Raw genomic sequence first — 13,139 nt, 5'->3', positions numbered from 1 at the left:
AAGTCCCGTTGGGCTCAACAGAGCTTGCTTCCAAGTGAGCATGTGTAGGATTGCAGCCCAATTAATCAAAATCAACATTCATTAGGCATTGATTGTGTTAGTTTAAGTCACATAGGATGGTAGGAAGTCTTGGAGGGAGAGTAAAACCCTGTGTACTTACTTTTGCTAAGTGCGTTTTTACAAAGCTATGGAAGAATTGTCCTTAAAGAAATAACAGTCTTGTAACAGACAGTCCATAAGTATGTAGTGGAAAATGGTAATATTCTAGTTTGGGTCTGCGCAGAGATTTGTGTAACTGTAGAACAAGCAGATTTGATGTAAGCTCAGCCTTTCCCCTCCTTTCAAAATGCGGTTTCTGTAGGGTTTTTTATTATTATTAAAAAAAGGTCTGAACATGCAGTCAGGCTGTACAAATAAAGTTAAAAGAAGTTGCAGGGGTTATATGATCAACCTATGTTGCTGAAACACTATTTTGTATGATGGAATTGCTAAAATAATTACCTCCGCATAAACCTGAGGAAGCAAGCATTAAAAAATCTGCGAGGATTTTAGAAAATGTATCTGTTTTAAAATAAATGCTAGTCTTACTGTCTAAAAATGGAAAAAGTTTGGAAAGGGGGAACGGGACCCTGTAGGCTTCCATGCTATCTGCTTACTTGGGAATAAGTCCCATTGAACACAGTTACTTCTGAGTAGCATTGGTAGAGGAGAAAAAATATCCAGGCTTAAAATTAAAGCATGGATGGCTAACCTTTTGCTCTCCAGAGGTTGCTGTGCTGAAATTCTCATCATCCTGAACTATGGGGCTTGCTGGGTGGGAATGAAGGGAGTTGGAACCAAAACAGGTTAACCACCTGTATGGATGAATGGACCCATTGCAGTCTGGTGCTACCTGAGGATGGGGCTAAATCTGTCATGCCCCACTTCTGCACAAATTTTATCTGTTCGGAAATACAAATTAACAATAAAAAGACTTACATGAGGCTGTCAGAAGGTTCCAGCGCTGCCTGCCTGGTGCTTTCTGATCTAAATCCGTGTTTGTTCCTTTTAAAATTGACTAGAAAACCCCCCCTGTCTTTATGTGCTCTTTGTGCCTTTAAATAAAAACCAGTCAACCAGTAGGTTGCTCTGCAGCTTGGCATTTTCCCAGCATATTGCCAAGATTGACTGGGAGAAAAATATCCCGGCTTGCTTTCTGTGTCTTTATGGCATCTTGATCTGTTAAACAGCAGTCAGTAGATGATGCTCATCTCCATAGAGTGAAAAACGTCAGCTTAAGCAGATACATTTCTCAATCCTAGCTGCTCTGTGTCTTGGAATTAGAATATTGTTGCTCTTCACAACTGTGAAATCTATATTGCCTATTTTATTTTTATTATCACGGCCTAGGACCCTCGTACCTACGGGACCGCCTCTCCCGGTATGCCCAACGGAGAGCCTCAAGGTCCATAAATAGCAACACCCTAGAGGTCCCGGGCCCTAAGGAAGTTAGATTAGCCTCAACCAGAGGCAGGGCCTTTTCAACACTGGCTCCGGCCTGGTGGAATGCTCTGCCTCATGAGAACAGGGCCCTGCAGTATCTGATTTCTTTCTGCAGGGCCTGCAAGACAGAGTTGTTCCGCCTGACCTGACCTTCGGCTTAGAATCAATTTGATTCCCTCCCCCTCTTTCTTTTTTATTTTCCTTTCTCCTGCGATGAGGCTACATTTTAATATTTTAATGTTGTGTTTTAATTTTGTTTTTAAGTTGTATTCATTCAACTTGTTTTTATTATTGCTTGTTAGCCGCCCTGAGCTTGCCTTGGCTGGGGAGGGCGGGGTATAAATAAAAGTTGTTGTTGTTGTTATTATTATTATTATTATTATTATTATTATTATTATTATTATTTAATGTGATTCAAAATAGGATATTAAAGATCTGGGGGGAGATGTGGTTGTCAATTGCACTGAATTTCTTTATTGCACTGAATATATTTAAGTATAGTCCATGTTTGCATGCCTTGTGCATGGAGCATGCATGTTTACAGGTACAAACAGAAATACTCAAGCCACGCTCTCCATCTTCCCTACTGTTGGAGCAAAATGCATGTGTTAGCATATGTTATCTGGATGATTTATCTAAAATGGTTGAAGGGAGGGGGTGATGTGAATGTCTTTGTATGGTGCTACCAAACTTCAGGCAGTGACCTTTCAGACAGTCATACGTTTTCCCAGACGTCTAGTACAAGTGAATTTGTTCAGTGCATCTGAACAAACTTCCTCCTACGTAAGAATTTGCAAGTTCACTGTATTCTGTACTGGTTGGGGGACGACACAACCTGACTCACTGAAATTTGTATTAATTAGACTCTCAGTTTGGAACTGGATTCTGCAGGCGCTTCTGTTCTAAACACATGGAACGCTTAATAACCTTTGTTTATCCGCTCTTTGCGTCGCCGTCCTCAGTGTAGTTTGTTGCGTGTGTAGCTGAAACCTTTCCATTTGTTCACTTCTCCCTCTGCACGATTCCATTGCATAGCTGTCTAAATAGACGTCAGTCGCCACATTCACTGTTGAATGCTCCAGACATCTGCAGCGTTTATAACACATAAACTTGCATGTTCCCATCTGAAGCACCTTGATACCTTTAAAAAATAAAAACAAAATAAAACATTGCTCTCTTATGCTCTTTACCCCATGCCTATGAACAGAGGTCAGAACTTCAACAGGTAAGAAAGAGATGTTGGCATTTCATGTTAGGAAAAAATGAAATGCCAATCCAATCGACAGTAATTTAGACCAGCTAAACAGTTTTCCAATTTCATGACTAACGGAAATAAACCTTTCTCCAGCCCAATACTATCTATCATAGAGTTGGACTACAAGGGTAACCTAGTCTAGACCCCTGTAATTCAGGAATCTTGTTGCCCAACATGTGGCTCAAAGAAAAGCAGAGCAAGATGTTTGGCACCAACTTAGCTGCCGGAAAGAGGTGTATAAGGCACCACCATCTTAGGGACTCCACTCTGGGTTTGTGTAGGGTTCGCTCCTTAAGCCTTTTCTTTTCCCACAAGGAGTGGAGGTTAAGGACCAGGTGGGCAAGCCTCATCTGCCCCTCGCTCATTTTCTGTGAGCCACCCAGAGAAGCATTGTTATGCTACAGCATACAAAAGCCACAATAAATAAATCAATAAAAATAAATTTGTCCTCAACAAATATGAGCCCTAATTGTCATAATATTAATATAGATAGCCTCTTTGAGAGTTAGGTTTTCAATATGCTCAGAATTCTTACATTCTACATCGCTTTTTTTGTAAACTGCCTTGAGGGTTTTTCCCCGGTATGTAAATTTTATGAAATAAAGGATAAATAAAATGGTTTAACCAAAGTAATTTGGAAATAATCCCAAGTACAGTGGTACCTCTAGTTACAAACCTAATTCGTTCCAGAGGTGCGTTCTTAACCTGAAACTATTCTTAACTAGAGGCGTGCTTTCGCTAATAGGGCCTCTTGCTGCCACTGCGCCGCCGGCACATGATTTCCATTCTCATCCTGGGGCAAAGTTCTCAACTCAAGATAACTCTTCCAGGTTAGCAGAGTTTGTAACCTGAAGCGTTTGTAACCTGAGGCGTTTGTAAGTACTGTCCCTCTGCTTGGTTACAGACCATAGCAGTTAATCATTCAGAAAATTATAACCCATTAATATTGTTCTCTATATATAATGCCTTTCCTTGTACTTGAAACAACAGAAGACAAGAGAATTAAGTGCTAAAAGAAAAAGAAAAACATTCAAACCCCTGAGGATACATTTGCATCATAACACTTAACAGTGATTAATGTGAACCATGGTTTGCATGTTCTGACCATAGTTTCTGCCCAATTTTGAACCATGGTGTAAATGTTCGCCATATCTAACCATAGTTAAGGAGAGCAAACAATTCTTAGGCATTATGTCTTCTCAGAGCCTGTTTGAATGCAGTGATGTACCATAATTGATCGCAGTGGGAACAAGGTTTGTTCTTGGCTACAGATAGTGTTTAGCGAGGAGAGTCCCAGGTTTGGATGACACGCTAAGCCTAACCTCAACTTAACTGGGTGCAGCTTAGAGTAATAAAGGCCAGGGAGGAGTGAAGCGGTTGCAAGCTCCTCCATGGCAGCCTTCACAATCCAGGTAGACCATAGGTTGGTTTACTGTGACATGGGAAGAAGACCATTGAGTTTGTTCACATGTACTACCAAACCATGGTTTAGCACTTTAGGGACAAGTCCTCTGCTTGCACAACGTTGTTTAATTAGGTTTGTCAAAAATGGAGTATGAGGAGGAGCATACTAGCTTCAGGCTTGGTAATACAACACTAAACCATGGTTTGGTATTAAGTGTGAACCAGCCGAGTGCGCTTTTGAAAACCACCCAAGAGTCTTCATAAGGAAAATGCGATTTGAACTTCCTTGTTTTCTGTCCCAGTGCATTAGCCTCAGCATCACATTTGCAATGAATGAAATATTTGGCAAGAAGTGTAATCATTGCATTAATAATGTGTGACTTTGCCCTAAGACTATCCAATATAATATTTTTTTTCGTTGGTGGGACCCCTGACATCTCTGCGTATGGGCAAGCTACGGTACGACAATCTTTTCAGGTGGCGACACTTAGTTTTGTGGGATGAATTATGCTGCATATCTTTGCAGTGTTCAGATGGACTCCTAAAAAAGTTGCCAAGAGGAATTTAGCATTGTCAAAGGAAGATGTAAGCCTGATATATTCTACCCCCACAAAGAATGGATAAAGCACCAGCAAGTGTACAAATGATTTGCAGGGGGGGTGGGGAAGAGAGATTTACTCAAGACTTTCTTTTTGTCTGAATTACAAAAACACACACAAAAAAACCCACAACAACCCTAAATGGAAAACAGTGAAAATGGCCATACTTTAATACTTTGTATGTTTTAACGTTTTGTCTTTAAAGATCCAAGAAAACATTCTTGGCCCAAATCTAGGGGAAGTTATTGCCACTTTGTCTTGTACAAAGAGAACAAGGACACCATGGATGCCATCAATGTGCTGTCGAGATTTTTAAGGTGAGTCAACCTTTTGACAAGAGGGGACAGTAAATCTGCAAGACTTGCTGTTTCTGATAGGTGGTAGAAATGTCATCCTTTGAGATGGTTGGCTTGAGGAACATTGCAGCATGTTGAAGGTAAAGCAGTTGCTTTTTAGTGGTCAGTTTTGGAAATAATGTATAGCCCGTGTGTAACAATTTGTAATTTTTCATCATTGTGGAATCCTGAGGCAGTAAGACTCCATTACAAAAACGGGAGGGAGAGAGATAGAGAGAACCATGCATCCATGGGAACTATATGTTATTAAAAATAGTGTTTCGAACCCTCAGGGATAAATTCTCTCATTCAGTTTAAATCCTATGCATTGTAATAACCATAATTTTATTATTATGCCCTGCCCATTTGGTTGGGTTTCCCCAGCCACTCTGGGCGGCTCCCAACAGAATATTAAAAACACAATAAAATATCAAACATTTAAAACTTCCCTAAACAGAGCTGCCTTCAGATGTCATCTAAAAGTCAGATAGTTGTTTATTTCCTTGACATTTGATGGGAGGGCGCCACCACCGAGAAGGCCCTCTGCCTGGTTCCCTGTAACCTCACTTCTCGCCCTGAGGGAACTGCCAGAAGGCCCTCAGAGCTGGACCTCAGTGTCCAGTCTTGTGTGTGTTCAAATACTTCTTTCCAAATTCAGTCTTTACATCAGCTTGGGCACAGTGCACATTGCTTTTGTCCTGTCAAGCTGGCAACTTCTAAGACTAACTGTGGTGTCACATAATAGAAGGAAAAGGTTGGCTTTGACTTGTGCGCTCTGGCTCCTAATTGCGGGTAACCGTGGTGAGACAGAGACGTGTGTTTTTCGCCTAGACTGTCGGAAGTTCTTTCCCTGAATTTTTGTTCTGCTTTGTACTGAACTTCAAGAGAAGCAGCCTCGGCATAAGTGCAGGGTAGAAATAAATAAAAAGTTTGCACTTGGCATCGGCTCGCAAGTTATTCAAGTGGTGGCAAACAGAAATCCTTACGGATTGTTTTTATTTGGGGGAGTTTTTTTGGGGGGTAAATGACTCTTAACTGGATCAGATTGTTGTTATGTCTCTTGAGTTTCTCTCCTGTGCATGATTATGGATCAAATCAGCAATGGGGAATCTCAGATGAGGAGGCCAGACGTGGTCCCCATGGCTTCTCTGACCCTCGAGACTCATGCAAGCCCTGCCCCTTCCCCAGGCCACCCTCTCTTCCGAGACTAGGCTTCCGTGGGTCGTGCTCTGCCCTTGTGCAAGTCCTGTTACAGGGTGGAATATGTCCTTTAATTGTAACAGTGCTTCGCACTTGCCTGGATGAAAAGGAGTGTGTGTTTGTAGAGAGCACTGACATTTTTGCAGGGCTGGAAGGTAGCCTACTGTACAGAGGTAGGAGTCACATCCGTTACACCACCAACTTTGTCCGCCTGCTGACATGCAGCCCCTTTCAAAGTCGCCCTAGCGGGAACCTGGCTCTCAAGCTTATTTAAATGAAACACTGTTGGCAAGCAATGGTAATAACTTCTACGCTTCTTTCCTCTGCCTGTTTTGCTAGTGCTGAACATTTTTCTTTCTCATTTTTTTATAGAGTTAAGCCAAACATATTTTCATACATGGGGACGAAAGACAAAAGGGCTATTACAGTTCAAGAGATCGCTGTTCTCAGGTAAGTAGAAGCAGGGCGGTGTTTAAATGTTACCTGGCTTGCTGACAGAAATATTTGGATATTATTATTATTATTATTATTATTATTATTATTATTATTATTAATTTGTATACTGCCCTATACCCATAGATCTCAAGGCAGTTCACAAAATAAAATCACAATATAAAAATAATCTTTGTGCAAGATGGAAATAATTGATTTTATAAAAGTGTTGTGGCATTCAGTAAATACCCAAGGCATTTGTATCTAGTCATCCCCCAATTCTGCAGAGTAAGTGGCTGCAGTTAGATTTGAAAACCCTCAGTTTTAAACTGGGGGCATGAGTGTTAAAGAGATGTAATGAACGGGCTGCTGGAATCACGGTTTCAGAAATAGATTTCAGAAATACAGTTTGTACCTGTGCTTCAGTCACTGTACAGTAACTCCAAAATCAATTATCCTGTGTGGAGACCCCGTTTCTTGTGAAATCTTTCCCTCTCTGTCTCCATGTTTAGAATCACTGCACAAAGGCTGGCTCACTTAAATAATTGCTTGATGAATTTCAAGCTTGGAAACTTCAGTTACAAGAACCACCCGCTAAAGCTGGGAGAATTGCAAGGAAATCATTTCACAGTAGTTCTCAGGTAAAAGTTCCGTTTTCCAAGGCTGTTTAGTGCTTTATGTTAAATCCCAGTGTGCTGTGTGAAAGATACGATAATCACAGTTGTCTTGGTCTTCTATATATTTTTTTCTGTTGGAGAGATAGAAAATCCATTCATCTAAGAGTGGGGGCTGTATTAAAGAGACTTCTGGACTTCACAATCATCAACAAAAATGTGTCCAGCTTTGTTTTTCTTACCCAGGGTTATAGCCAAGATAAAACAAAGGGAGGTGATTGGTCTGGTAGCATCAATGTTAGGAATATCCCAGATTTGAACATGGTGGGTTAGATCCAGATTAAAGAATATCCCAGATTTGAACATGGTGGGTTAGATCCAGATTAAATTTGTTGCATTGGACCCACTGGGTTCTATTCAATGCTGCATGAGCAGCGTTCCGCTTGCGCAGCATAACTTTCCCTTTCTCTCCTTTGCCTGTGTCCCCCCCAAAATCTGATCCAGAGTCCCCCACCCCCTGGAGGGTATTCAGGGGGCTGCAGAGGAAAGGAAGGTAAAATTTCATTGCAAAAGCTAAAGTACAGTGGTAACTCGCAAGACGAAAGAGTTTTCGTTTTTTGAGTTGCTTCGCAAGACGAATTTCCCTATGGGCTTGCTTCGCAAGACGAAAACGTCTTGCAAGTTTGTTTCCTTTTTCTTAAAACCGTTAATACCCAGGGAATCCGTGCTTCGCAAGACGAAAAATTCGCAAGACGAAAAAACTCGAATTAATTTCGTCTTGCGAGGTACCACTGTATGTTACATAAGTGGGATCTAAGCGATATATTTCAGTGGAACCTAAATTGTTACTAATGGGACTTAAGTGTGTCTAATTTACCCTGAACATGATGCTTTCTTTTTAATACTTTTTTAAAAAATCTTTTTTGCACAGCCTGGTTTTTCTTTATCATGCCTTTTTCTTCTGGATGCAGCTCTGCCTGAACAGCTGCGAGGGCAGCGTTTGCACGCCTGTGCACGATTGCTCTGCAGTTGTGGAATCTGGAACTTTGCCCAGGGTTTGGCTGCTTGACAATCTTAAGCAATTCAGAGAGCAGTCATAACAATGACACCATGTTAAGTTGGTATAAAGTCTTCTTCTTTGGCAATCCCTCGTAGCCGAGTAAGATTGTCATCCATAAACATGGTTTTAACAATGAGTCCGTAAGTGACTGGGGAGGCCAATTCTGGACCCATGCGTCCTTCCACAGTGGGGACATTGGTTTCCGGGCGGGAGTTGATCACGGTGTGGATTTGCCAAGCGTGCCTTCCTCTTAGCACGTTTCTCCCTTGCGTCCTGAGTTTTTTTAAAAAAAATAATATTTATTACTTTTCCAACAATTTAAACACTAAAAAAAAAATACAATACAAAAACACTACATAACACTAACACATTAAACTAACAAAACAAAACAAAAACAGTTTAAAACACATCAAACAATTTCAATATCTTATCTTTCATTCACTTATTTCAACGACTCCTCACACCTCCCTTTTTGTATTCCACTTCTGTTAATTGTTTCAGCAATTCCTTTCCACCTTCCTCTGTTTTCTATCCTATAATTATCTTAACATATTTTAACCTTATTTTTTCCTTTAATACTCTAATAATCTATTTATACTTAATTCCTTATAACATTTCTACTAAAGCCATATAACTTAATTCCCACATTTTTCTAACATTCATTAATTTTACAGTATTTCTGTAAATAGTCTTTAAACTTTTTCCAGTCTTCTTCCACCGACTCTTCTCCCTGGTCTCGGATTCTGCCAGTCATTTCCGCCAGTTCCATATAGTCCATCAACTTCATCTGCCACCTTGCGTCCTGAGTTTGAGTGTCTTCAAAGCCCATGACACCTTTGGTAAAGGCTGTTCTCCAACTGGAGCACTCGCAGGCCAGTGTTTCCCAGTTGTCGGTGTTTATACTACATTTTTAAAGATTCACCTTGAGACAGTCTTTAAACCTCTTTTGTTGACCACCAGCTTTACGCTTTCCATTTTAAAGTTTGGAATAGAGTACAGTCATACCTCAGGTTGAATATGCTTCAGGCTGAGCGCTTTTGGGTTGCGCTCCATGGCAACCCGGAAGTAACGGAACGTGTTACTTTTGGGTTTCGCCGCTCGCGCATGCACAGTCAAAATGACATCATGTGCAGAAGCGGTAAGTCGCGACACGCGCATGTGCGGGTTACGTTCGCTTCAGGGTGCCAACGGGGATCCGGAACAGATCCTGTTCATATCCAGAGGTACCACTGTAGTTGCTTTGGAATAATCAGGCATCCGCACAACATGACCAGTCCAATGAAGTTGATGTTGAAGAATCATTGCTTCAGCACTGGTGATCTTTGCTTCTTCCAGTACACTGATATTAGTTCGTATAAAGTACGTCAGATCCAAAACCCATTCAAGAGCGAAGCTACTGCTGGCAGAGGAAAAGCAAGCCTTTGGAGTAGTGTTTTACTTACACCACCTGTTCCGTTGGGTTGTGTGTCATGTGACTTGGCTGAATAGAGTTAGGATTCAGCAAAGGACCACCCCCACCCTGTCCAGCTATGCCCTGCAATGCCCCTTTGGGGGGCTTACACCAGACCCAGAATGTAGAACTTAAGCCTGTGTATCTCTCTCTGAGCTGGGGTTGAGGACTTACGCCACTATAGCTAAGCCAGGGTTCAGCCAGCTGAGCTGGAGATCTGCTGGATCCTAACTAACTCATTCTGGCAGATCTGGGGTTTGGATTGGTTCCTTAGTGGTGTTTTTTAATGCAAATTTCAATCCCTTATGACTGGAGGGACAAATACCTTGTGAAGCATCAGAAGTAGGCGAGGGTCTGAGAACTGATCTAGTCAGAAAAGCTATTTTTGCAGGTAAACTTGATTTTTCTTCCTTGCTCCTGTTGACTCAGGGCTATAAACCCAAACACTCAATGGAGAAGCAAGAGCTGAACTGAGTGGGATTGACCTCTGAATACGTCTGTGCATAGGACTGCGCTGTACATGTGCCAGTTCATCGTGACTTTTATCTTTACGTTCTAACGCACGGTGTGTGCCTATGTACTTTCTCCTAAAATAGTTTTTTCTTTTATCAGAAATATAACTGGGACCGATGATCAAGTTCAACATGCCATGCAGTCTCTCAGGGAAATTGGGTTTGTTAACTACTATGGGATGCAAAGATTTGGAACCACGGCTGTCCCTACATATCAAGTTGGAAGGTGAGCTCCTCTTATTTGGCATATATGTGGCACCCTAAAGCACCTGGGAGCCCAGTGAGTAGGAATTTGGGGCCTGACAGATACAGATTCAAACCTCAGATCACCTGTCGCCTTGCTAATTGGCCTGGAATGGGCTGCTATTTCTCAGCTTTAGCCCCCTCTCAGTAATAAAAAATAAAATAAAATCATAAATCTCCTGGTCCATAGGATTATGGGAATGATTGCTATAAGGAATACTATGTTTAAAATTTTGGCTGCTGAATGCACACTGTAAAAAGTTTTCATTTTATCCGAATTGCATGTTTTTCCTTTGAAACCTAAGACTGCAACCCAACCCACTTGTTGGTTCAAGTGATTCTGTATTTTGCCTTGGCAGACTCTCAGGATTTTCCTCCCTTGCTGGCAATGCAATATTAACCAGGTGTTCTTCTATATTTTTAGAGCTATACTACAGAATAACTGGAATGAAGTCATCGATTTAATCCTAAAACCACGTCCTGGAGGCAAGTATTTTTTTTTTAGCCATTTTGGACTCAATTTCATTCAACGGTGGTTTTACATACTCAAAGGAGCACTTCTATATAGTTTGCCTGTTTATGTTTTGAAAGCAAGTGATTATATTAATAAAAATATCGATAAACAGCTACAGTGGTACCTCGGGTTACAAACACCTCGGGTTACACACTTCAGGTTACAGACTCCGCTAACCCAGAAATAGTATCTCGGGTTAAGAACTTTACCTCATGATGAGAACAGAAATTGCACGGCAGCAGCAGGAGGCCCCATTAGCTAAAGTGGTACCTCAGGTTAAGAACTGTTTCAGGTTAAGAATGGACCTCCGGAACTAATTAAGTTCGTAACCAGAGGTAGCACTGTATTCTTTTAAAAAAACAGTAATAGAATGGTTCACCGCAGTCATACATAAAACCATACAATATAAAAATTTAAAATCAGAAATCTACTGAGAAGGATATTTTCTTCATTGCCAGCAAAAGTTTGGCAGCATAGAGCAGTTTCCAACAGCTGCTTAAAGTTTAAAAGAAGCGGCTGAATCTCTGTTTACAGAGCATTCCACAGGACTGCAATAATGGTAATGGCACATTTTTGAATTGCTGTCAAATGAGCCAGTGTCCAACATATAGATCCTAATTCATTTCAAACTGTGTTCTGATTCTATAATACTAAGTATCGTAAGCTGATATTGTAGGATGGAGCTTGATGTTTAAATTCAGAAATGCCGTATCCTGAAGTTTTAAAATGGGGAAACAAAAGGATATGTGGGTTGCAGAGTAGGGAATAGTTAAAAACCCAGCTAATAGCACAAATTGAAGATGGAAATATAGGTGGCCCACTTGATATGTGGGGACAGCTGTGGTTCCAAATCTTTGCATCCCATAGTAGTTAACAGTTAACATGAAGCTCTGAGGAAAATGGATTTTAAGGGCAAGCATGCTGGTTTGTGGGTCTAGATGTCAGACAGCGTACATTGCAAATGCACCCAGCGGATAGGTATTTGCTGAAATTCAGACTGACTTTAATGGGGCTAACCTCAAGGAAGTTGAGTAAGGTGTGCAATATAGCATGTTGCTATCTGTTCCAGATAGTTAACTGAAAATGTAGGATAGTTTTGAAACTGGCTGAGATGGATTTTGTGTTGTAGATACCATTGACTTAGGTTCTGTGTGGGCCTGTTTTTGAGCTGAACTCCTTTTAAAAATAAAAAGGAAACCCGCTCACATGGGTTGAAATTAAAGCGCTTCCCATTTATGCAAATGGTCGTTGCAGCTGAAAAGGGATACTTGGTAAAATGCCGAGAGGAGTGGGCAAAAACGAAAGACCCAGATGCGGCCCTCAAAAAACTGCCCGTGAAACGGTGTGTGGAGGGACAGCTGCTCCGGGGACTTTCAAAGTACGGACTGAAGAATATAGTCTCTGCATTTGGCATAGTAAGTTGAAGTGTTTGCTTGTTTTTGTAGACCCTCTCTGAGCATGTCTGAAAACAACTTGGGGGTGAAGTCAAATTTATGGTGAATGGTAAATGGCCTACTGGAGAAGTATTTTCCCCCTCCCTTCCATATTTTTCATTAGGTTTTATTAGTTCTGACTTGCCAGGCCAAAGGGAATTGTTTTTTAAAGATGTAAATTGAGCCAGGGGCCCCTAGTATTTTCTGGCGTGTATTTAAACCATTAACAGTGCAGTCCTTACATATGTCTGCTCAGAATTGTGTCCATTGAGTCCATTGGGTGGTGCTGTGGTCTAAACCACTGAGCCTCTTCGGCTTGCTAAACAGAAGGTCGACGGTTCAAATCTGTGCGATGGGGTGAGCTCCTGTTGTTTTGTCCCAGCTCCTGCCAACCTAGCAGTTTGAAAGCACGCCAGTGCAAGTAGATTAATAGGTACAGCTGTGGCGGGAAGGTAAACGGCGTTTCCATGCGCTCTGATTTCCGTCAGGGTGTTCTGTTGCGCCAGAAGCGGTTTAGTCATGCTGGCCACATGACCCAGAAAGCTGTCTGTGGACAAACACCGGCTCCCTCAGGCTGAAAGCAAGATGAGCACCACAACCCCATAG

The 13,139-nt window shown here is 41.4% G+C and overlaps 2 protein-coding genes across 4 annotated transcripts in view; one reads left to right on the top strand and one right to left on the bottom strand.

Annotated features, from left to right (window-relative positions):
- Positions 1 to 13,139, bottom strand: part of BCAP29 (B cell receptor associated protein 29) — a 920,634-nt gene that overhangs the window by 231,318 nt on the left and 676,177 nt on the right. The window lies entirely within an intron of this gene.
- The window catches only part of PUS7 (pseudouridine synthase 7), a 29,268-nt gene that overhangs the window by 8,646 nt on the left and 7,483 nt on the right, over positions 1 to 13,139 (top strand). For 2 of the 3 annotated variants that reach the window (XM_083701505.1, XM_083701506.1), the window contains 7 exons: positions 2,690 to 2,707; positions 4,946 to 5,057; positions 6,648 to 6,725; positions 7,220 to 7,348; positions 10,444 to 10,569; positions 11,011 to 11,072; positions 12,355 to 12,515. In XM_083701505.1, coding sequence (XP_083557631.1) covers positions 2,690 to 2,707; positions 4,946 to 5,057; positions 6,648 to 6,725; positions 7,220 to 7,348; positions 10,444 to 10,569; positions 11,011 to 11,072; positions 12,355 to 12,515 — 686 coding nt within the window. The remainder of the gene's footprint in view (positions 1 to 2,689; positions 2,708 to 4,945; positions 5,058 to 6,647; positions 6,726 to 7,219; positions 7,349 to 10,443; positions 10,570 to 11,010; positions 11,073 to 12,354; positions 12,516 to 13,139) is intronic. The other variant, XM_083701507.1, reaches the window with a different exon arrangement.

Source organism: Podarcis gaigeae (genome assembly GCF_964106915.1).
Source record: "Podarcis gaigeae genome assembly, chromosome: 10".
Lineage (NCBI taxonomy): Eukaryota > Metazoa > Chordata > Lepidosauria > Squamata > Lacertidae > Podarcis > Podarcis gaigeae.
Note: the sequence above shows the minus strand (reverse complement) of the source record. Positions and strands in the feature narration are given on the sequence as shown.